The sequence below is a fragment of the Magnusiomyces paraingens genome (genome assembly GCF_902498895.1).
Source record: "Magnusiomyces paraingens strain CBS 517.90 genome assembly, contig: contig3, whole genome shotgun sequence".
NCBI classification, from domain to species: Eukaryota; Fungi; Ascomycota; class Dipodascomycetes; order Dipodascales; family Dipodascaceae; genus Magnusiomyces; species Magnusiomyces paraingens.
Genome location: NW_022474069.1, coordinates 2687395 through 2710450, shown reverse-complemented (window position 1 = coordinate 2710450; position 23056 = coordinate 2687395). Strand labels below are relative to the sequence as shown.

Genomic DNA, 23056 nt, shown 5'->3' with positions numbered 1-23056 from the left:
ATGATTTCAGACTTTGTTATAGCTGTTGATATAGCTTTGATTTTTTTCTTACTATATAGATTGTGATCAACTATCTAGATACTCATAAGCTCTTGTATTCGAACCACAATTTTTGTTTTATCAAGACGCCAACTCTTTTTTACAGTTTTTTCTAAAAATGTTACGAGCTACGACCTCACTTGGACAAGAACTCTTTTGTAAATGTTAAATTAACCATATATTTTGCGTCATCAATATAAATTTTTAAAGCTGCATTTTTGACAAAAACCAAACGAAGTTTTTCAATCAAGTCACTGAATGTTTTCCAGTAAACCACTTTAAATGAAATGAAATCAAGCTCTCCATGTTTTATATAGTAGCTCCAGATACATCCACCATGTACTTTAACTGTAATCTTTAACTGTTTAATCCATTAGTTAACTGTGTTGATATCCAAGACAAGATTTTATGGCTAGAGTGTTAGACGCTCCAAAAAGCTACCTATAAATGTACTTAGGGTATAGACTTTATAGAGCTCTTCATTTGGAAATCTGTATTTCCACAATGTCGACAATTCTTTAACACCCACGTGTATTCAAGAACATGGAAATTTCAAATTTTCTTGAGTAGTGTCCATGCTGGCCATAGTAATATGAAAAATGAATAATAATTAAAAGGGTTCCAATATATACGTATTTACATTGGGGGTATATGTCAGTCTCCCCCTTGTTTATAGGAGAATTCTTGAAATGAGAAAAATTGGGTGTCGGTTACTTGCTTAGTACAATCAGTCAACGTACCCCTACCATTCCTCACTATATCCAAATTCAACACCCGACACACGACACATATATATTTTTTTGTAAGTAATGTGCATTAAAAATTGGAATATAAAATTTATCAAGTAATAAACTTTTAAAGCATCATTAAAATTCAACGTTAAAATGTTCTTGACAAATCGGCATCTGTTTTAAATATCTGTCAATAATGCCTATTAATTATAATTCTTTTTTAATCTGTCTAGCAACCTAGAATCCCCCACACAAATGCTTTTAAGCTCGGAGCTTGGAAAATTTATCATCATAGTATACCATTCTTACCATCATAAATTTCGTTTCCTAAGTCCAGTTTAATTTTAAAAATTTACTAATTTTCTTTATACAAATGTTTTTATAACCGGTAAAGTTTTTGTTAGAACAATTAGAATCGGCAAAGACTATCTCGGTAAAATCTTGATTGTTCAGCCTAATCAGCAAAATGTATCTTAAAAAAATCTCTTCTAAACTCCTAAAACAATTTTAATGAAATATGCTTTTTTCGTAGTAAACTTGATAAACTCAATTTGCTTGGTATTCTATACACACCCCTTCAGGTCAAATGGATTCTTGTTATCAACTTGTGAAGGAATAGTAACCTCCTAGGTTGCAAAAAAAAAGTCATTGGTTTCGGTATATGGAACTTTGATGGAACTGGTTCTGGTTTTCCTCAACACTGTAACGATTTCTACAGTAATGTCTTTCTCAGTGATCAAAAAATTGATTGAAGTCTTTTAAGTTTGTGTGATGTGCATTCTATTTGCAACAGAACCAGTATCTGACACTTAAAAAAAGTCACCCCAATATCCACTAACAATTGAGGAAATGATCACTAACCTGTTTATTTCATTGATTTTTATTTTATCAAATTTCAGGGTTTTAGATGCTATATTTTTAATCAGCCAAGCCATCCATTATGTTTTCAGTTGATGAATTAGGCAAAGTGTATATCTGCCTTTTTATATTCCATTTTGTGAAACCAGGTCTAAATAATCAACAAAACTAACCGATTCTCTTATAGTTCTGGCGAAGAAAAAACTACCCACTTCTATCATAAAAATATTTAATGTAACGATGATATTCTAATATTATATCGTAATTATCTTGGTCAATATAGTGAGTGATAAGAACACGAGCTTCATTCAAGGTCAGAATGCATTATAATGTTGATGGTGATTTGAAAAATCCTCCAGTATTGACACATTTTTTTCAACACAAATCACGTGAGCAATGTGAGCCGCATAACTTTTACTCAAAAGGGAAACCTTTAGAATTTGCCATTTTTTTTAAAAAATTTTCTCGATCATCACTCAAAATTTTTATTCCTACAACTGTCTTTTCAAACACTTATCAACTAAAATAAAAAATAAAAAAAATGGCACCTAGCAAATCAGTGACACTAGGCGACCCGTGTTCTCGATGCAGACCGCCAAATATCTTACCATCTACAGCTCTGGCGCGCAGCGAGCCTTTCTGCACCAAATGCTTTGCGCGATTCCTAAGCACTAAGTTACGCAAACAAATCCCAGACTATAAGGTTGCCTACACGCGCGACAAGAAGGTGATCCCCACGCGCCACCACGCTGTTGTTCCTGTGTTTTACCGTGGGGAAACCTCTACTCAGTCATCAGTTGTGCGCGAGTGGATATGGCAAGACAACACGGAAACAGCAGCAGCGGTTGTGCTTGTTGATCTTTTAGCAGAGCTTATCCGCGAGCAGCGTCAAAAACATGCCAAAAACCAAGGCTTTGTGCTACATATTCTAGTTGTAAGACCAACAACAACAACAACTACAGAAGAAACATGTCGAATCACTGAGTTTTTCAAGCAACACTACACCCAAGAAACTGCGTCGATCGAAGAGCTGGGTCTCGACACTTTTGCTGGCGACGTTTTGGACGCGTTACCATCGCGCGCATCACGTGCAGATGCACTTGGTCTCATTTCACGACGTGCCATTGCCCAGTATCTAAACAAACTTGCCGCTGACCATGCTGCAGATAACTGGCAAGTCGCAGAGCTTGCAGCGGAACCTGTGGAGGGTGTAGCTCAGCGTGTGCTTGCTTCGGTGGCAAAGGGCCGCATGAATCTCGTGTACCGAGATTTGGTGAATGTGTCGACCGATGATTCTGCTATTATTTGGCCTTTGAAAGAGATTCGGACTCAAGAGGTGACCACGTACCTAGATCTTTTTTTCAGCACTGACAGTGATCTTCAGTTAGGTTCGTCCGAAATACCTGCACAGGGCCCTGCAAAGTCTTTAAGTATTGATGCATTGCTACGATCTTATTTTGCTGAAATCGAGTCAGCATTCCCTTCAGTCGCCACCACCGTGGTCCGTACTGTCGAAAAGCTGGCAGATCCAAGCACATGTTCGCCACACATTCTAGAGAAACTCTCGTCGTCCTCCTCAGCGGCCTCGCCTTTTGCTTCGGTTCCACAGTACGGCTCATGCGCAGTGTGCGGCTGTGCGCGTGAAGCTAAGGTTAGCGAGTGGATCAAGAAAATAACCGTCAACGAAGGTGTCCAAGAAGATGAAGTAACTACAATAGAACTCCCGGAAGCAATTCAGGAATCTTCTTCAATCGACTCGTTATGCTACGGATGTATTGTCATGCTTAAAGACTCATCGATATCAACTCTCCCTGATTGGACTGCTCCACGGGCATCACTTTCTTCTGTTCTCTCTGAATATGAATTATAGAACTATTTCATCATCATTTTTTTTTTTAAATACAATTTGTTCTTTCTCTAAATAACATTGGCACTAAGTTTCATGGGGTAATGAACAGCAGGAATAACAGGAGTGGCGTCAAGCGCAGGATCATTATGCGCGCCAATCAATTCGTCCTCTCCTAAATGCACAGCACCACCTGCAACTGTTGGCACAGATGATACTTCTGAGCATGTTTCTGCGTCACGAGATTTTTCAACCGTGCCACCCACAGCTGCTGCTGCTGCAATTGTGGCTTCTGTATCAATGTCCAATTTATCTGTATTTATGTCCGTCACAATCTTGATCCCATTCGCATTGGATGAGGGCACGCTCATAGAAGAAGAAGAAGCTTCTGTTGGAATGGGAGGTGGGTCAGTTCTGATAAACACATCAGCAAAAATCGTAGTGTACCGGTCAATCAGCAACTGAGTACCGTCGTTGCGTGCTTGCATGTCAACAATTTCGCGTTCACCAGTAATGTGTCGTACAAGGGTAGGTGCAAACACCACAGCAAGATTGCGTGCCGTCATTAAGTTGACATCGGCATGTTGGGTTATCTTGACCAAATGTTGTACCACATAGCTCAAGCATTCCTTATAAGGCTGGGGTAAACTATTTATAAGGGCACGTAGCATATCTGTTGCATAGTCTGGAGACTTTGTGATTTCACGAGAAACCTCTACAAAGTCTTCATAGACGTCAAATGGTACGAGTGGGATAGGCAAGTGTCTAAGATATTGCTTAAGAGCACTCGTCACACCTGATATATCACCATCTAATACGGCATCGTCTACATCTTCACCACCAGCACGCTCAAAAGCCTCTTCAATCGAAGTTACTTGGGACCGTGCACCAGACTTGCGGTAGATACCCTCAAACTCCATGCCACGTTTCTCAACTTCTTGTACACACCGTGTCACAATTAGGGGAATGTTGGTATTTTCATACTCGATGCGTTTTTCAATAGGTACACCCATAAGAGAAATTACTGAGGATGTAGACACTGTAGTCGCCATATGTGGGGCATCTGTACTAGTCTTAAACCAGCGCTTGGACCGTTCTTCTCCGCTCTCAGAGGAGTTAACTGTATTATTGCTAATCATGGTAATAGACCCATCCAAATCACTATATGGGCCAGTAGAAATTAGCGGAGCGTGCAATTGTTGCGACTGATCCTGGTTGAATACCTTATTGAAACCTTTGACACCCTTGGCAACTGCAGCAGTGGGTCTTTTCCAAAACCGGCGTCCTCCAGACTTTTTATCATCGGCTGCATCATGTTGGTCTAGAATAGGGCCTACTTTTTCTTCAGCAGATCTAGTTAATCGCGAGTTGAGCATCAAAAGTTGCTTATTTTCTGCTTCAATGCCCATATTTTTCTCAATCCAGACTTCATGTATTTTAGCAAGTTCTGCATTTTTTTGTTCCAGTTTATTGCGCGTTAGCATTAGCTCTTCAATCTCTGCCCGCAGGGATTCCTTGTAGTGCGAGACCTCATCTACAAAGCGCTTGATAAGTTCTGGATAAACGTCTTGAAGGTTATTTTTCTGGGCCAAAGCCTGGTCTAGCATTCCAAGCTCCATTTTGGCGACTTCACCCTTGGCCTCGAGGCCAGCAATGGTTTTGCGTTTTTCGTTAATATTTGAATCGAGATTAGCATTACTGTTCTTAGTATTTCGCAATTGAAGCTCTAGCTCAGTAATGCGCTTACGTGCATCCATAAGCTCACGCGTTAGTGGTGACACAACAGAAAGTCTATTTTCACTTGCACTGCGATAGTGACCGCTAGCAGCGCGAGGTTCGAGCCGGTTGATGATATCATCTTCTGGAGTTCGAGGAATGTTATTGTAGCTGGGGGACATAGTTTGAAGGGCTGAGCGCTCCATCGTGTACTTTTCGAGGTTTTCGCTAGAGCTGGAGCTAGAGCTATCGAGATCCAGCTTGACACCTTCAATTTTAGGTAATCGTAATACCAAATCAGCATCGGAAAAGTCGTTAGGGGAGCTGAGGGTGCTGTCAATATACACACCTCCTCTGGAGGGAGTTGATTTAAAATCCAGTTCTGGAGAGGCAAGTTTGCGAGGGCTTGTATCATCGAGTGGGGAAGGAAGTTCCCGTTTAGGCATAAATTTAGATCCGAGAGCTGGTAGGGAGTCTTCCTGGTTGTTATTGTAATTGTTATTGCTATTATTGAAAAAGAAAGGTCCTGAAGGGACTACAGGCGATGAATGACTTGTAGAGACTAGCGGAGCCTCAAGTGTAGGTTTCGCAGACATTGGTTGCGATTTGAGAGGAACGCGTGGAGGAATACGTTCCAGAGGAGGAGGTGGACGAGGAGGTGAAATTCCCTGTGGAAAAGCAAGCCCTTGGTTATATGAGTTGCTACGATTAAGAGAAGAAGCTGATGATGGCGATACTGGGGCATCGTGAGGTTCTTCAGTAGGTAGTTGTGGGAGGGATTTTTCCTTAAAGGTTGCGGGGGCATGGTGAACCATGGAAGAATATTGTCCGAGGCTTGGGGAAGATGCATGGCCAGTCAGGGATAATGCAGGTGGTTGAGGGGGGTTTGCTGCAGATGCAAAAGGTAATGGGAGCAGCGGTTGTAAGTTTGGGATATTTGGAGCTACAGGCGACGTTTTAGCAGTAGAAATGTTTGAATTTGAAGTAGAGGTAGAAATTGCAGTAGTAGTAGTAGTAGTTGTATTACTACTACTATTTGTCGCTTTGAGAGCAGCAGCACGCTTTTTCCTTGCCAGCAAGGTTTGATGGCACTTCATGCAAAAAGTGCCTTGAGATGTGCGAGCATATTGAGTGTCGTCAATTCTTTTTTTACAATTGCGGCAGCGAAAGCAAGATGAACAAAAGGCTTGGTCGTCTGTTAGCACAGCAGTACCGTCAATTAGTTTGTTGCAGACGCTACATGTATACGAGCAGTTGGCACAAAATAGGGATCCGTTACCAAGGAGGTGGACATTAAAGTCGTGCTTTAGTAGCGAGTTGCAGATTGAACAGCGAAGACCTAAGAAGAAAGAACAAAGAAGTTAGCAAAGCCGTGCACTATTGGTAGTAGTAGTAGTAATAATAAAAAAAATAATAATAGTAACAATAAATATAAACATAAATATAAATATAGAAAGGTAATAGTTATAGTTGTATTTGTAGCGAGATACTTACATTCGACATGCCACCGATGCGGGCCTTTTAGGGGGGTGCCACGTTAGCAAAACATTTTCAAGCAAATCAAATCAAATCAAAAAAATAAAAAAAATCTTACTTACCATATTGATAAACCTGGCCTTCTTCAATGACTTGAGAGCATTTTTTGCAATGCTGTTTTGAATTTGTGTCAGGGTCAAGGGCTGCAGGTGCAGGGTCCACAGTAGTAACAGCAGCATCAGCAGCATGGTCTGTAGTAGTGGCACAAGCAGTGTGGTCTGCGTGATCGGTGAAATCCGCAGGCATGATGATTTGAATATGCTAAAAGAATTCTGGAGCAGAGTTCCGTGAACTAGAAGGATCCGGCGGAGCAGCAGCAGCAGAAAATTTTTTTTGATGGTGGTGGTGATTGTGGAAAGATAAAGAAAGGAGAAGGTTTTAAAGGTTTGAGAAAAAAGCGGTGGCAGTGAAGGGGGGGAATAAAAATAAAATAAAATAAAATAAAAAAAAACCCACCAAAAAGGGAAGCTCCACAGGGGGGACTCGGAATTACATTTTTGTTACTATTAGATTTCAAATTAAGATATTTTAATATACAATACGGCTGATGTTTTTTTTTATTTTAGAATCACCAGTTTTAATTGAAATTCTTCAACACAACCACCATTATAGGAAATTAAAACAACATTTTTACAAACACAAAATGGCAAGGAATTTTCAAGAAGGTAACTTTGAAATTAAACCTTCAGGTATTCCAACTTTTACTCGGAGACCAATGGCTCAACAACAACAACCTCAACCTCAACCTCAACCACAAATACAACAGGACTCTAGACCAGCTCTTTTGGAAGAACTAGAACGCACTCAACAAAGTATCACCCAAGCCCTACGTCAGATCGACCAAAACTTCTTCACAGCTCAGCAAATTGTTCATACTCGTATCATACCCCAGATTGAATCTTGTGGAAGAGAATGTGCTGCGGTAAAAGCCAGCCTCTACATGTGGAAAACCTTCTTTGAAGCCAGCGCATACGTCAACCTAGACACATATGAACAAGACGTGGCTGGAGAGGTAGATATCCAAGATTTTTCAGAACAAGAGCCTGAGTACGACGAATCTGAGCATCACAGCATTCTTTCCAGTTCAATCGATCCAGATAACCCATTTGTATCTCCAGGCACAAATAAAAAGTTCCAGCGCCAATTGGCATCCTTAGAACTTGAAAGACCACCACAGACCCCAGTAAAATTAACAACTACACAAGCGCACAACAACGACGTAGCTTCAACAGAGTCATCCCCATTTAATTCACGAATTGAAGAACAAGAAACCGTTATACGATCTACTCCCTTTTCCCGAAATATTTTACCAGATACCGATGGCTTCCCACGTAGCGTACTTCGCCATCAGCTGCTTGACAAGAACGTCATGGTAGTAGCCACTCCAAGGTCTAAAACCAGAGGCAATATCTCTGCAGCAACTCCAATTGTACGAACTCCAGGTCTTCGCAAAATAGAATCACCTACAAAGAAACAAACACAGCAACAACAACTGTTGGCATCATCTCCACCACCAAAATACTCCATTGAGTACTTAGAACAAAAGTATGGAACTCCAAGCGAATGTGATATCCAACCCCCAGTCATGCTCAGTAACCTAGATATATCGGACTCACCTACCCATAAACCAACTCGCAAAAGTACACCAAGCAGTGGATCAAAGTCCTGGCAACCTTATATGACCCCACGCAAAAATGCAGTTTCGCCTCCATCGCCTGATATGTTACCTCCAGTTCTCTTATCTGCACGAAAGCAAAACTCTCAACAAGAAATTGAACAAAATCAACATGAACAGGAACAGAAACACTCACAAGAAACTACCCACGCGTCATCGCCTACAACCAATGATCCTCCCCGTACACCTACATCACATCGCACGCTATTCCCTTTGCTCCCAGACTCTGCCAGTAGTAACGAGGAACCTCCAGAAATGACATCGCAGTTTGCTTTTGAACAAGGAATTGGTGGGGGTGGACGACTGGTGCGCACACCAGCAAAAGATGCTGCCAAAGCTTTGGTCAATGCAGCCATGCAAGCCGCTTCTGGAGATGACGGGCACCCACTGGATCTAGACCATCATAATCTTCATAATCATCATCATGAAATTAGTTCGGGGTTTGGAAGCGATGAAGACGAGGCAAATAGCTTTGAGTTCCCTGCGCGGGATATAGGGGGTGACAGTGACAGTGACAGTGACAGTGACAGTGACGGTGATAGCGATAGCGATAGCAGCAAATCAAGCGGATTTACTAATGATTAAATGATATTATTTTATTTCTTAATAGAATAAGAGTATATTTATGAAGAAGAAGAATTTTATTAAATTATTTACAAACGAAGCAAAACTTATTAGAGAATAGAATAGAATAGTTTTTTTATTTTGGTCATTACCACTTGAAGCCAGAACGGCGATCGCGTTTTCTCTGGTCCATCTATAGAAAAGATAAAAGTTAGCAGCAAGATTTCTCCAAAAAAAACAAAAAAGTATATACTCACCCACTCTTGACGGCACTCCTTATATGCCTTGAAGTATTCGATACATGCCTCCTTATCGTAGTTGTTGCGTTCCAAGCATCCTAGAGACATCTGTGAAGCTTGTTGGCATGGGTCATAATACTGCGAAGGTTCCTTCCTACAATAATCTATTAGCATAACTTTCCTCTTTTTTTCGTCAAAAAAAAAAAAAAAATTAGAATTAAAACTTACGTGGTGAAGGTAGCCTTGTGTGAGTAATGTGTTGGGTTATCAGGGAAAAACTTGAGATCTTTGGCCGCTTTGTTCTTGTTATCAATACCAACATCGGGCACATAATTAGAACTCTTGGCTGGAACTGTCGCTTCAGATTTGATTTCAGGCTTCTTTTCAGATTCGCTCATTTTTTTTTTCCTTGTTTGTTTGTTTGTTTGCTTTAGAAACCTTTACTTGTGGAACTTGGTGGTGGTGAAAAAAAAAAAATATTAAAAAATGGCAATCCCTCATCGGACCAAATCCGTTTGTCATGAGCTAATTAAAAAAATAAAAAATATATGGTTACCTAGTACTTTTGAAAGCCTTACCAGTAACTATTTACAAGTTACCTATTTAAACAACTTGTTTTCGCCCCACTTCTACAACTCTTTTCTTTCTTCTCACCATCTATCCCAACAGCATTCAAGTGATATACCCAAAAACCATTCCAAGTTCCCAATTTTACTATAAAAAATGTCAATTGCATTAGCAATCAGAAACTCACTTGTTATTGCAGCAACTCCCAAGCTTTCAATGCTTGCCGGTCGTCTTTCCTTTATCTCAGGAACGATAGATTCGTCCTCGTGTTCTGTTCATTGCTATCCCTCCACCACCTCTGGATTAAAGTTTCGTCGTCGCCACCATCGCACTTTTTACTACCCCTCTTCACGTCTTCTTCACTTTTCAAACCCAAAGCTGCAAACGTTATACCTGGCCTTTTACGGTGCCATGCCTTATTTCCGTGTTATTGCTACAGCGGCATGTGCACTTTGTTTTGCAGAAATGTATGGTGTTCTTGATCCGTTTAAGTTTTTGCTTATGATGGATTTTGTATTTTTATGGAGTTTGCTTAATACCCTTCGTGTTGCTGACCGCTTGTTTTTTGAAGAGGTCATGGCGCCTCTTTTGAACATGCTTGTTAGAGATATCCCATACAAAAAAGAAGATGATGAAAAAGAAGAAGAAAAGAAAGAAAAAGAAAAAGAAAAAAAAAAGTTTGATTCAGAAAAAACTGATAATTATGATGACAATAAAACTGAAGATACTGAAGATACTGAAGATGACATTCATAGTGAAACTAGCACTGTCGTGGAGGATTGCCCCATTACTGCTACCAAAGGTCTGATTCCCTTTTTCGATTTTACAATTGTGACATTGACCATTCTCATGGCTGTGTTGTGTTATGCAGGAACTACATATCTGACATTGTCATATATTCAATACCATGCTTTGTGTTCTGTCAATGTTGTGCTACCTTCAGAGCTTGTGCGACTCATTGTTGGAAATCAGATTTGCGTGCTTGCTGTCCGCTGTCTTTTTGGTAAATTTGCGCCCTGGCGTTCTGATAGAAAAGAAACTTCTACAAATGAATGTACCTGCACACCAGCAGTCATTTCTGACATGGTATCAAAACTGCTTTTAAAAGATTTACAACCAGAATCAGTTTCTGTAGATACCCAACCCAAGTCTCGTTCTGTGTCTTTGGATACCCTTGTGGAATCTGACTCAGATTCGGATTTCTCCGAGTATATTTCAGCTGAAGAATAGTAAATGAATTTAAAAATTTATATAATTGTAGTAGTATTTAATGCTTTAAAATTATAAATTGTTATCGTCGAGAACTTGGGCCTTCACCGGCAGACATTGACCTCGGATAATAGATGATTCCATGCCTGGGAACAAACTCTGTATTAGATCTCTTCATTCTCTTTGTGGAAACACGCCGGATTAGCGGTGGTGGAGGTGGTGCAAACACAAGTGTATCATCAGCACTATAATGTCTTCCTGTTCTCTCAGCATTACGCTCGGCTTGCTCTTCTGTAGCTGATACAGCTGCAAAAGTCGTTGCAGCCTTAACACGTCTTTCCTGGTCCTCATCATGTTGTTCAAGATCCATTGGAAGCAATACTGCACGATCAATAGCATATGGTAAACCACGATGTCTGCCTCTCCAAAGACATAAGCAAATGATGAGTTTCCCCAAAACTGAAAACTGTGCGCTCAGTGCTGGTGTAGTGTTTGGGTATCCCATGCTCAACCCGACTGTACAATATGCAGAAAGAACCTCAAAGATTACGTTAAAGAGAGGAATTTGACCCTTAGATTGATCATTTCCAATCTGGCCGCCATCAGTTATGCACAGTACAAAAAAGGAAATAAAAAGGAACCACATGTCAAAAGATAATTGGCGCTGAATATGTGACCCCCAAGATGTAGAAATCCCAGGAATACCAAGAAGCGGAAGTTTAGAAGGTAGTCTAGAATGTCGTTTTTTAGCCTGGTCTTTCAGTTCTTGTTCATCTTCCTCATCATCTTCATCCTTATCTGGTCTCCGTTGCCTCAAAGTTTGTGAAATTACACCTGGCCGATCACTATCGGTACTTGTGTCATCACTTTCATCCGATGCACTTTCGCAATCATCCTCAGACCCGCTACTACTACTTCCAAGGCTCCGGTCTTCCTCTTCCTCTTCCTCTTCATGATGAGGTTCTTCTTCTTTGTAAACAACCAGTGGTCGTTCTTCATATACATTCGTATTACGTACCGAGATAGTGATGGGATAAATAGAAATGTACATCATTATTGCATAAATAACAACCACTGCCGGATGTAAAATATTCAAATCAACAACCGAAAGCCCACTAGTTCGCGTGGCTGATGAAGAAAATATAGCATCCATAACATGTGATGCCCATGACAATCCAAGAAAATGAGGGTTATTGATGTCCAACACCAAGTAGAAAAACACATCAATGCAGTTTAGAATGATAATAATAAAAAAAAGCCACCATGTAGGATTAGAGGGAAATAATAAAGTAAAGCACCGGCGTGGATGTTCCAGTAAAAATGTCACTGACTCATGAAGTTCTCCTCGGGGATCAGAAAGTTGCTGCATGAGCCAAATGGTAAGGCGAAGCAAGCAAGGGAACCCAGAATATCCTATAATCATGAGGAAAGTTGTTATGACTAACAAATACTTTGCATCTTTAAAAGACTGTAATGAATCTGGGGTAAGTGCAAACCCTACATTATTAAAGGCGGATTGTGCAAGAAAAACGGCCCACCAGGCTGGGTTAACTGCATCTAAATGAAATATTTCTGCATACTTTTTTGTAATGTGTGCCCATGGAGCTAACAAAATGATTCCCACAAGATTCCAGCCAAGGTAATATCCAACCAAGATTTTGGCTAGTAGTTTAAGAGCTCGATATTCAATTCCACCCATTTCTTCCTTTTGCTCTGAAGTTAAATGCACAAACATGGAATTACCATGAATAGTTGGAGTCCATTGCAAGTAGTTGCTAAAGGATTCCTTTGGAGGACCAAAAAAAAAAGAAAACCTCCACCAATGCTGTTTTTGATACCTTGTGGACTTGGTCCGCGGCAAATCCTTGTCATGCGAAAACCACTTCCAAAAACGTAGAGAAAGGATAAATCGACGTAAAGGAGGGTCTTCGTCATTCAAAGCCTTGTGTTGTTTCTGGCGCCATTCATATAATCTTTCTTGCTCTTCTTGTTCATTATTTTCGTCTGAGTGTGTGCGGTGACGAGTAAGAGTCCAAAGCCGATGGAAAACAGGGCTTTCTGCCATTCCAGCTTCCAAATCAGGCATGTGCCGTTCTGTCAAGTCATTTGAAAATTTGGTATGTAGATTGATAGGAGGGGGCTCTACAATGGATCCAGCAATACTGGGAGCCTTGAGAACTCCAGGCTCTGGAAGAACCGGTTTTATAGGGTTTGGGTCACACACCGGGGCTGATTCTGCAGATCCGTTTGAGCTTTGGGACTTTATGTGGGTAAGGCTGGCGACATCGGCGTCTTCTTGTTCTGCAAGGGTGGGTACCACAAAAGTTTCGGCGTCCTCCAGTTCTTGGTGCGGCTTCCTAGAAAGTAGGTTTTCCATAATGTTTAATGAGTGGGCAATATCAGTTGGCTGCGCGCTTTCATGGTTTGGGTATCTAGTTGGAATACGATGAATTGCATTTGTTGACGGAGGTTCAGGCAGATTACTGGGGAAATGAATTGCCGTGTGATATCTATCAGCATTATCGGGATGTCGCTGAGAAAAAAAATGACTTAAGGTCTCCATATCTTGGGGGTTCCTTGTCATTGCGCGTTGAAACAAGTTGAATTTTTTAGGGTTGAGAGTCTCCGCAAAAGTTTTTCTGCGCATGTGCGATTGCTCCTTAGCTTTTTGACTGATGCCTTTGAACCGCCATTCAAAATACTGTAAACGCACAAAGACAAGGGCTCCATTAATCCATATTGGAGAAGTGAAGATTGGGGTCAAATGTAGTACTACCTGCTGATAAGTATTTAGCTTATTAAAGTCGACCCTATCAGAGTTAAAATGCAATTTAAAAGCAAAATTTAAAAAAAAAAAATTCTTAGATGTGAATACTCACGTAGCAATGCCACCCTGAGTGCAGGCAGAAGATGCTAAAAACAAAGCATCAATGTATTTGATTCCTCCACAGATTGCGATAAGAAATGACGAGCCGAAGATGCAACCAAGAATATAAATGTAATGGATTTTGATAAAGTTTGGTTCTCCGAACCTCTTAATGAGCCAACCTATAACCCAAAGACGACTCATGGCCGGAATCTCTGCTTTTTTAGCTTTGCTGGCACTGTGGACTTTTAACAATTGTCTTCGTGGGAATCCTGTGAGGACCTTTCGACGCTTGCCCTTTTTTTTCCCTGGTATTGATGATGAAGCATTTGTGGATAAAATTGGTTCTTGATGGAATGGCCTTGGAGATGGCATTGTATTAAAAGTTGATGCAGGAGTATGCGAAGCTTGGTCTGCCGCAAAGTGCGGAACAGTCTTTGGAGAGGTCGATTCGCTCCGAGTACCAGAGGTCATTTGTACTTGCAGCAAAAAAAAATGTCTTATAGAGATTGAGATTTTTAATGAAATGTTTTATATATGAAAACCAGCCAGTTTTCCTGGCGGGTTTTTTATTTTTATTTTTTTTTTGGTTTTGGATTTGCACATGGTGGGACTTAAAGTGTAGGCTTTTGCAGCTGCTTCACAAAAAAAAAAAAACAAAGACGCCTTAAAATACTGTATCTGAGGATAAAATGATAACTACAAGTCCCAAGTCCCAAGCATCAAGTCCCAAGTGTTTACGATTTGATTCGGAACTCGGGATACTAAAGATCTTTTCAAAGCACCCGGAACTCTTTAGTGGGTTTCCAGTATATTCAAACCGTTTTCTGTCATTTTAGAATTCGTCATAATTGGTTTTGATTTCGTCATTTCACAGCTTGTAGACATATATATGACCACCAAACTGCCCTTTTTGGAACATTTTTAAATAATTTTTTGTTGGCCTACCATCCAAACTCATCTCCCGAAATAAACGAAAAAAAATGACTTCGATTTTACCATACAACTCTGCGGTGCTTGTTCTTGATGGCGGTTTAGGCTCAGAACTTGAGACTCGTGGCGTGCCAGTTGGCTCGTCCCATCTTTGGTCTGCTGAGCTTTTGATCTCTGATCCAGCGGCTCTTCGTGACGTTCATGCTGCATATATTGCCGCTGGCGCTGACATTGTGACCACAGCTTCTTACCAAGCAAGCTTCCCTGGAGTTGTGCGCTACTTTGAAGAAAAGCAAGGACCTGGTGATTATAATGATCTTGCGAAAAAATACATTGCAGATTCCGTGTTGATTGCGCAGGAAGCCCGTGATGCCTTTTGGAAAGAAAACGAGGCCACTACAGACCGAATCAAGCCCCTTGTGGCCGCAAGTATCGGGCCCTATGGCGCTTATTTGGCCGCTGGTCAAGAATACACTGGTGATTACGGATTTACAGATGATAAAGAAGGCGAGAAGATTCTACAAGAATTCCACAAGCCCCGGCTGGATGCTCTGCTTAGTGCCAATCCAGACATTATTGCCCTCGAAACAATCCCAACTTTCCTGGAAACCAAAGTCTTGCTTGATCTTCTGGCCAAGACAAAAGTAGAGAATCCACCATCTGTTTGGTTAGCCTTTTCAATCAACTCTTCCGATGAAACTGCTCTTGCAGACGGCTCTCCATTAACTGCTGTTGTCGATCTCATTGCAAAATACCGAGATTCACCTGGTCTCCGCGTTACTTCCATTGGCACCAATTGTCTGCCACCACACCGTGCCCATAAAGCCCTCCACACTCTTTCGCAAGAACTGGCACGTGTGAACTTGCCTCTTCCACTCGTCGTGTATCCCAATTCGGGCGAGATCTACAATGGAACAACGAAGGAATGGGCCCCAAACCCAGAAGGTGTCTCCAAGGCAGATGATGAGACTAATCTCTGTTTCCACGAGTTTCTGCCTAATTGGTATGCTTCTGGTGCGCGGCTTGTGGGCGGCTGCTGCCGTACTGGACCCTCCGATATTTCCGAGTTGCGCGGGCAGCTCCAAGCTCTGGCGCGACAGGCATGAATAATGATGACGACCATAGAGATCTTCTCGCGATCTATTTTTCAGATCTCACAAAGTTCCTTTTAGAAGAAAAGAAAAAATAAATAAAAATTGCAAAAATGCTCAAGTATATAGTAGGCTGGATTTCCTCTTCGGATTGAAGAATAAAGAAAAAAAAAATCTCAACAGAGTCGGTCAGACATATTAAGAACTAAAAAAGTATCCGAATTTAAAGCCCTTGAAAATGGCTCCCAAAAAGCGGACTAACAGACAGTCTCAAAAGTCTGCAGGGCCTTCTTCCAGACCAAGAATCCCAACCTGGGCTGCAGTAGTCGGACCAGCCAGAATTGTAAAAACGCCAACGCGTACCTATTACGTTCTGACTCGACGTCCAGTACCGCCAGCCACACTAAGCATGTCCAATGGGGGATCTTCGGCAAGACCTGCCCAGCTGCAGCAACAGCAACAGCAGCAGCAGTATGAGCAGCAGTTGACTGGTTTTGGCGCCCAAGTTGAACATTTAACAGATGCTGGTGATGGTGCTACTACTGCCAATGTTAATCCTACTCCTGCTGTGCGGGCACCGCAGGTAGCTACTACTATCGCTGCTCCCGAAAGACATGGAGTCGTGACTCCACCTCCATCTCCGCCTTTTCGCGGTCGCCCTGCAAACATTGCAGGAGCCATGGAGTGGACGATGGGGGCGTTTGGATCTACTACGAGACTTGTGGGGTACCGAACTCTTTCACGCCGGGTAAGCGTTTCCAATCGGGAGTCTGCACGCTTATAATCTAAGCCCAAAAACACAACCTATTTAAGAAGACCAATCTGTACAACTTTTTCAAATCTTATACATTTGTTTATTTGTTCCACTTAATTCTTTTTTTTTTAAAAAAAAACATCATAATCAGTTTTAGTTTAATTCTCCTATCTATAATATATAACAATGACTAAAGTTTTGCTTACCGGTGCCTCTGGATTCGTTGCTATCCACACTCTTGAAGCCCTTCTGACCCGCGGCTTCGTTGTTAAAGCCACTGTGCGCTCACAGGAAAAAGGCCACTACTTGCTTAACAAGTTCCCTGGGAAACCTCTTGAAATTGCAATTGTCGAGGACATTCAAGCTCCCAATGCTTTTGAGAATGCGCTCAAGGACTCTGCTATCACAGCCGTCATTCATACAGCATCACCCTTCTTTGCTGCCAAAAACGATCCTCTTAAGGAACTCCTGGATCCGGCAGTCAAGGGCACTAAAAATGTGCTTCAGGCAATCAAGACTTTTGCCCCGCAAGTCTCCACTGTAGTGGTCACATCATCATATGCTGCCATCTCTAACGTAACCAAGCGCACCGACCACAGCTTTGTCCACACAGAAGCCACCTGGTCTGAAATTACATGGGAGCAGGCAATCTCTGACTTGAATCTCTCATACCGTGCAAGCAAGAAATTTGCCGAGCGTGCACTTTGGGACTTTGTTGCTGAGGAAAAGCCAAACTTTACTGCCACCACCGTCAACCCACCTTTGGTTTATGGCCCTGTTATTCAAGATGTTACCTCTCCTGAGAAACTTAATACGTCCAACGCCATTTTGTGGAAAAATGTTATTGAATCAACTCCTGGAGACACCTCCGATTCGTATGCCAATGATGCGGCCCTTTGGGTTGATGTTCGTGATGTTGCTCTTGCTCACGTCCTGCCTCTCGAAAAACCAGAATTGGCTGGCAAACGCTTGTTTGTCACTCCCGGCTTCTGTTCCACTCAGTCTATCCTTGATGTACTAAATGAAAAGTTTCCCGCGCTTAAGGGCAAAATCGCAGTGGGCCGTCCAGGCACTGGCGACAAGCAGTTGCCCGAGTTGTACCAGTACGATAACCACGTTACCAATGATCTTCTGGGCATCAAATACCACACACTCGAAGAATCTATGATTGACACTTTCAAGTCTCTTGTGAATCTCCGTCCCAAAAGCTTTTTGTAAACTTGAAATCTGTAATAATGGCGCAATATTGTTTTGATAATTGATTATTGATTAATGGTTCGGAACTCCGATATAGAATTTTAGTATATAAGTAGGAGGGAGAATGTTCTTCTATAATTTTTTTTTATATATTTCACGAGGAACATTTTCTTCAATACCAATCATTCTTCAGATTAAGTTCTTTACTAAAAAAAAATGACACATTCTAAAGTTTTACTTACCGGCGCTTCCGGTTTTTTGGGCATCTATGTGCTTAAGACCCTTTTTGAGCACGGATACTCTGTTAAGGCCACTGTTCGCTCAAAGGAAAAGGGCGACTATCTAATTGCAACTTTCCCCAATAAACCTCTGGAAATTGCAATTGTCGAAGACATTCAAGAACCTGATGCCTTTGACGAGGCTCTCAAGGATACATCCATCACAGCCGTCATTCACACAGCATCACCTTTTTTTTCTGCTAAAACTGATCCAGTCAAGGAGCTCTTAGATCCAGCAATCAAAGGCACCAAAAATATTCTCCGAGCTATAAAAACACACGCCCCGCAAGTTACTACAGTGGTCATCACCTCTTCTAATGCTGCCATTAACAACGTCTCCAAGTATTATGATCACAGTTTTGTTCACACCGAAAAAACCTGGGCTGATGTAACTTGGGACCAAGCTATCTCCGATCTCAACTTGACTTACCGTGGCAGTAAGACGTTTGCCGAGCGTGCATTTTGGGACTTTATTGCAGAAGAAAAACCAAACTTCACTGGTACAACTGTCAATCCCACACTTATTTTCGGACCCCTCTTGCAACAAGTTGCTTCACCGGAAGCCATCAATACTTCGAATGCTTTTTTGTGGAAATTTTTGATTCACTCTAAGCCAAACGATACTACAGACACATATTCCAATAACCCAGATCTTTGGGTAGACGTTCGTGATGTAGCTTTGGCTCACGTCTTGCCTCTCGAAAAGCCTTCTCTTGCAGGTAAACGTTTGTTTCTGACTTCCGATTTTTACACAGTTCAAACGCTTCTTGACATTGTTAATGAAAGGGTTCCTGCACTTAGAGGAAAGATTGCAATTGGCCAGCCAGGTACCGGAAACAAAAATGTAGAGAAGGTGTATCAGTATGATAACCATGTTACCAACGAATTACTCGGCATCAAATATCATACTTTGGACGACACTATTGTTGAAACTGTGAATTCTCTTTTAGAACTTAAGGATAATAATGCTTAAATATAAATACAATTTTTAGATTGATATTTTTAATATTTGGTTCATTGTTTTATTTAAAAATTATAAAAATTATTTGACATCAGTATCAACTCTATTATTGTTTTGATATTTCAGGATGTGCATCTCGATACCGGCTAATAAGGAACAGAAAGAAACAACAGGTCAATCTCAAACCTACTCAACATATTTTTAAGTATTCTCATGAAAGTTTTTGTATTTCTTAATTTCCACTGTCTAAAATACTTTCCGGAGTCATATTTAATTAAAGCTTATAAGCTAATTAAACTAAACTGAAAAGTTAGTTTTTTTTACTAGGATCCTCTGTAGTATGGCAATGAGAGTCGAACTCATGGCCTTCACGGTCAAATGAATGTCCTTTTCTGTTGCAACAATAAAACAAATTTATTTTGCGTATAATTTTAATTTATATTTTAATTTATATATATATATATTGTTATTTTTCAAATATTCGTTTGTTACCATTTAAAGTTTATTAACTTTTTTATTTGATTCTATTCAAGGGAAAGAATTATATCCTTTTTGTTCTTACTATATATCTTTTCGTTTCATAATGAACATTAAATTTGATTTCAACATTGCATCTCGAACAGCCCGAAAATAATTTCTGACGCCAGCTAAAAAGAAACAGAGCGTTAAACAACAAAATTTTAAATAATATTCAAACTGTAATATCAGTGTCTGTTTGTTTGTTTGTTTTTATTCAAGTTTTTTTCTGGCGGGAACGAACCGCCGCAGTGTCTGCGTTATTCTTCTTGTTTTCATTATGTATACTTTTGTTTTAATAATAAATTTTTAAACAAAGAGATAATATTTTACAGCGTTAGTGGTTTAGCGGTAAAATTCTTCGTTGCCATCGAAGAGCCCCCGGTTCGACTCCGGGCTGACGCACTTTTTTGAGTATATTGGCTTAAATTAATCAATTTGTTATTTTTTATTTAATTTTTTTTTTTTTACTTATTGAAATATTTTGAAAGAAAGAAAGTTTCATAATTATAATACAAAAAAAATTACTTAAAAATATTTTTTTTAAAATATGTAATCGAGAATTTTTTCCCATAGGTTCATATCTTCTTTTTCCATGACCACAAGTTCTTCTTCTCTGCGTCCAGTGAAAATATCAATATCTTCAGGTGCCTGCAAAAGAGGACCTCTAAAGATCACAAACTGGAATAAAACATAGAGGAAAATAAAAATAAAAAGGGAAATATATGCAGCGATAAAGTCAGAACCATTAAAGTTCCAGAACGTGGTAAAACCTTGAATGATTGTGATGCAAATAACACATATCAGTGCATACCAAACATATCCAGCACCCCCCTTTCCCTTAAAAGGAAGTTCTGCTCGTTCAATTCCATGGTACTTAAGTGCTTTTAAAAATCTAATATGAGAAAATGAGATTCCAGCCCAAGCCAAAAGAGCAGCTACTGTTGAAATGTTAACCAGCCAGTTAAAAGCATTTGTTGATCCATCAGAAACAGACAAAAAGCCAAGAAGACCAATAAGAGATGTAACAGTTACACCAATAACAGGAACACCATTAGTGGTTGTCCAAGTGAAATGTCTGGGAGCAACTCCAGAAGAACCAAGGGCGTAAAGAATACGCGAACCAATGTATACACTTGAATTTGCCGCTGAAAGAATAGTGGAGAGAATCACAGCATTAAAAATATGGTTAAGAACTTTGGTACCTGAGTTCACAATTGCAATAATAAAAGGAGAAGAGGCAACATATGATTCATCAGAACTAAGTAGAGGATCGTTAAATGGAACAAGAAGTCCCATGAAAAAAATGGAGCCAATAAAGAACACACAAATGCGGATGTAAAGACGGTTAATGGCACGTGGTACGGTTTTACGAGGATTTTCAGTTTCACCAGCTGTGAGGCCTACAAGCTCAATACCTTGGTATGTGAATGCAGCATTAACCAAGGCCGAAAGCCAGCCTAAAAACCGACCAGTGTTTTTGTTTGAAGCCAATATGCCAGGACCCCAAGGCCCAGGATTGCGCCAGTAACGAAATCCTACCGGTCCTGTTTCCCCTGCTCCGCATACCATGCAGAGTGCATAAATAAGCCAACCCACAATTGCTATGACTTTGATGGAAGATGCCCAGAATTCAATTTCGCCATAGACTTTAACCGGAAAGTAGTTGAGTAAACTAATCACAACAAAAAATATACCAATCCATGCAGCCAAAGGAACTGCAAAAGTCCAGTATTGAATAACTTGCCCAACAATTGAAAGTTCAATGGCATAGGCAATAGCCCAACAAAACCAGTAAAGCCAGCCTATTGACGCACCCAATGCCGGTGAAACAAATCGGGTGCAAAAAACGGTAAAAGAACCAGTGATTGGAATAAAAGTAGACATTTCACCAATTGACTGGGCAAGTGAGTAAACAATTGTGGCCATGAATAGATATGCAATGAGTGCACCTACTGGCCCAGCATCTCCAAGGGCAGAGCCGGTACCAATAAAAAGACCGGTGCCAATAGTTCCTCCAAGAGCAATCATAGAAACATGACGTTGCTTAAGCTCACGCTTTACTTTGCCTTTAGTGATATCTCCTGACAACTCCACAGAAGCTGTATGTACTTCTTTAAGAGACTGACCCTTTTCGGTATCCGCCGGAAAGCCCGAGGAGTCATGTTGAGTATTATAACCAGGCGCAGGATGTCTGTGAGTTGTGGTTTGGAATACTTCTTCAGGAGCGTTATTGTTGTATTGGGACATTTTTTTTCGATGCAAACGGTTATTTGATCTTTAACTAATTCTCAAACATAAGAAGAATTTTAAATCTATTTATAATATTGAAATTAAAAAAAAAAAACACAAACTACTAAATATATACTTCAAACAAAGTCATGAGTATTAAGTAAACAAAAAAGCCACTTTTTTTATTTTGTAAATCAGGAAAAAAACATGTTTGTTGAAAAAAAAATTGAGGCTGTTGAAAAAAAAAAAAAAAAAAAAAAAAAACTCTGCCCCTCAAAGAGTTCAATTTATTATTTTGGAACACGCAAAATAACATTCTACACTAGTATTAACTTTCCAAAAGAAGCTTTTATATTATTTAACTAAAAAAATACCTATAGGTATTTTTTTTTAGAATATGAAGAATTTGTGTATGGGGTAAAAATGAAATCAAAAAAAATACTTCGCGATATAAATTACACTGGAACTTATAATTTGTTAATTTTTAAAGTCACTTTTTTCTTTCAAAAAAAAAAAATAGATTTCAAATTATAAAATAATTCGAGTTTCAAAACTTATTAAAAAAAATTTTTCAATTGATTTTGCTTTTTAAAAAAAAAATTTTTTCTTGGTTTTCATTTAATTTTCGGGATTTTCTTTTTCCTTTTTTTTTTTTTTCATAAACAGAAGGGCCGACAACGGAAACCTTTTTTTTTTTGTCAAATTAGTTACATGATGGGTTGAATTCCCAAACCGAAATAACTACGTAGTCGTTTAAAATGTCATACTACTATCCTCGATCTCAAAAGACGCAATTTGACGTGAAAATTGCGAGCTACCTCATCTCTTTGTGGACATCCGGGAGGTTTTTGCATGGCCGGTAAAACCCTAGCTGCAAATTTGTAACGTTGAATAAGCGCGCTTTTATTTACGATATTTCATGGAATTATATATTTTGGTGGGATTGAGGGATCAAAAGTTGTGGCTTTTAAACGTGCTATATATAAAAAAAAGCCGTTATTTATTTTGTTATTTTTTACTGGGTATTAAAATAAAGAATATGATCATGATCTTCTTCCCCTATTATTAGTAGCTGACAATTTTTTTTTTGATATATCAAACAAACTATATATACAGTTTGTCAAAATTACAAAGATTCGATTTTATTGCGTACTTTTGGAGGGTAGCAAAATATATTTGAATATTTTTTTATTTTTTTCGTTTTTTCGTTTAATTTAATTTAATTTAATTTAATTTAATTTGATTGAT

At 39.8% G+C, this 23056-nt stretch overlaps 11 protein-coding genes across 11 annotated transcripts; 7 read left to right on the top strand and 4 right to left on the bottom strand.

Moving 5' to 3' along the window:
- Positions 1–2169: 2169 nt before the first annotated feature.
- Positions 2170–3498, top strand: SAPINGB_P004137 (uncharacterized protein; the record flags this gene model as incomplete). Its single annotated transcript, XM_031998852.1, has 1 exon — positions 2170–3498. The coding sequence occupies one exon, from the start codon at positions 2170–2172 to the stop codon at positions 3496–3498; it is 1329 nt and encodes a 442-aa protein (XP_031854743.1).
- A 47-nt stretch (positions 3499–3545) lies between these two features.
- Positions 3546–6972, bottom strand: SAPINGB_P004136 (uncharacterized protein; the record flags this gene model as incomplete). The annotated part of the gene is made up of 3 exons (XM_031998851.1): positions 3546–6529; positions 6685–6708; positions 6789–6972. 3 exons carry the CDS (start codon positions 6970–6972, stop codon positions 3546–3548), a joined length of 3192 nt encoding a protein of 1063 aa, XP_031854742.1.
- A 397-nt stretch (positions 6973–7369) lies between these two features.
- On the top strand, positions 7370–8986 carry SAPINGB_P004135 (uncharacterized protein; the record flags this gene model as incomplete). Its single annotated transcript, XM_031998850.1, has 1 exon — positions 7370–8986. The coding sequence occupies one exon, from the start codon at positions 7370–7372 to the stop codon at positions 8984–8986; it is 1617 nt and encodes a 538-aa protein (XP_031854741.1).
- Positions 8987–9113: 127 nt separating this feature from the next.
- Positions 9114–9602, bottom strand: SAPINGB_P004134 (uncharacterized protein; the record flags this gene model as incomplete). Its single annotated transcript, XM_031998849.1, has 3 exons — positions 9114–9158; positions 9223–9358; positions 9433–9602. 3 exons carry the CDS (start codon positions 9600–9602, stop codon positions 9114–9116), a joined length of 351 nt encoding a protein of 116 aa, XP_031854740.1.
- A 325-nt stretch (positions 9603–9927) lies between these two features.
- Positions 9928–11001, top strand: SAPINGB_P004133 (uncharacterized protein; the record flags this gene model as incomplete). The annotated part of the gene is made up of 1 exon (XM_031998848.1): positions 9928–11001. One exon carries the CDS (start codon positions 9928–9930, stop codon positions 10999–11001), a length of 1074 nt encoding a protein of 357 aa, XP_031854739.1.
- Positions 11002–11062: 61 nt separating this feature from the next.
- Positions 11063–14320, bottom strand: SAPINGB_P004132 (uncharacterized protein; the record flags this gene model as incomplete). Its single annotated transcript, XM_031998847.1, has 2 exons — positions 11063–13790; positions 13860–14320. The coding sequence occupies 2 exons, from the start codon at positions 14318–14320 to the stop codon at positions 11063–11065; spliced, it is 3189 nt and encodes a 1062-aa protein (XP_031854738.1).
- Positions 14321–14829: 509 nt separating this feature from the next.
- On the top strand, positions 14830–15885 carry SAPINGB_P004131 (uncharacterized protein; the record flags this gene model as incomplete). Its single annotated transcript, XM_031998846.1, has 1 exon — positions 14830–15885. The coding sequence occupies one exon, from the start codon at positions 14830–14832 to the stop codon at positions 15883–15885; it is 1056 nt and encodes a 351-aa protein (XP_031854737.1).
- Positions 15886–16108: 223 nt separating this feature from the next.
- On the top strand, positions 16109–16654 carry SAPINGB_P004130 (uncharacterized protein; the record flags this gene model as incomplete). Its single annotated transcript, XM_031998845.1, has 1 exon — positions 16109–16654. One exon carries the CDS (start codon positions 16109–16111, stop codon positions 16652–16654), a length of 546 nt encoding a protein of 181 aa, XP_031854736.1.
- Positions 16655–16810: 156 nt separating this feature from the next.
- SAPINGB_P004129 (uncharacterized protein) lies at positions 16811–17842 on the top strand (the record flags this gene model as incomplete). The annotated part of the gene is made up of 1 exon (XM_031998844.1): positions 16811–17842. The coding sequence occupies one exon, from the start codon at positions 16811–16813 to the stop codon at positions 17840–17842; it is 1032 nt and encodes a 343-aa protein (XP_031854735.1).
- A 195-nt stretch (positions 17843–18037) lies between these two features.
- Positions 18038–19072, top strand: SAPINGB_P004128 (uncharacterized protein; the record flags this gene model as incomplete). Its single annotated transcript, XM_031998843.1, has 1 exon — positions 18038–19072. One exon carries the CDS (start codon positions 18038–18040, stop codon positions 19070–19072), a length of 1035 nt encoding a protein of 344 aa, XP_031854734.1.
- A 1047-nt stretch (positions 19073–20119) lies between these two features.
- SAPINGB_P004127 (uncharacterized protein) lies at positions 20120–21826 on the bottom strand (the record flags this gene model as incomplete). The annotated part of the gene is made up of 1 exon (XM_031998842.1): positions 20120–21826. One exon carries the CDS (start codon positions 21824–21826, stop codon positions 20120–20122), a length of 1707 nt encoding a protein of 568 aa, XP_031854733.1.
- Positions 21827–23056: the final 1230 nt, after the last annotated feature.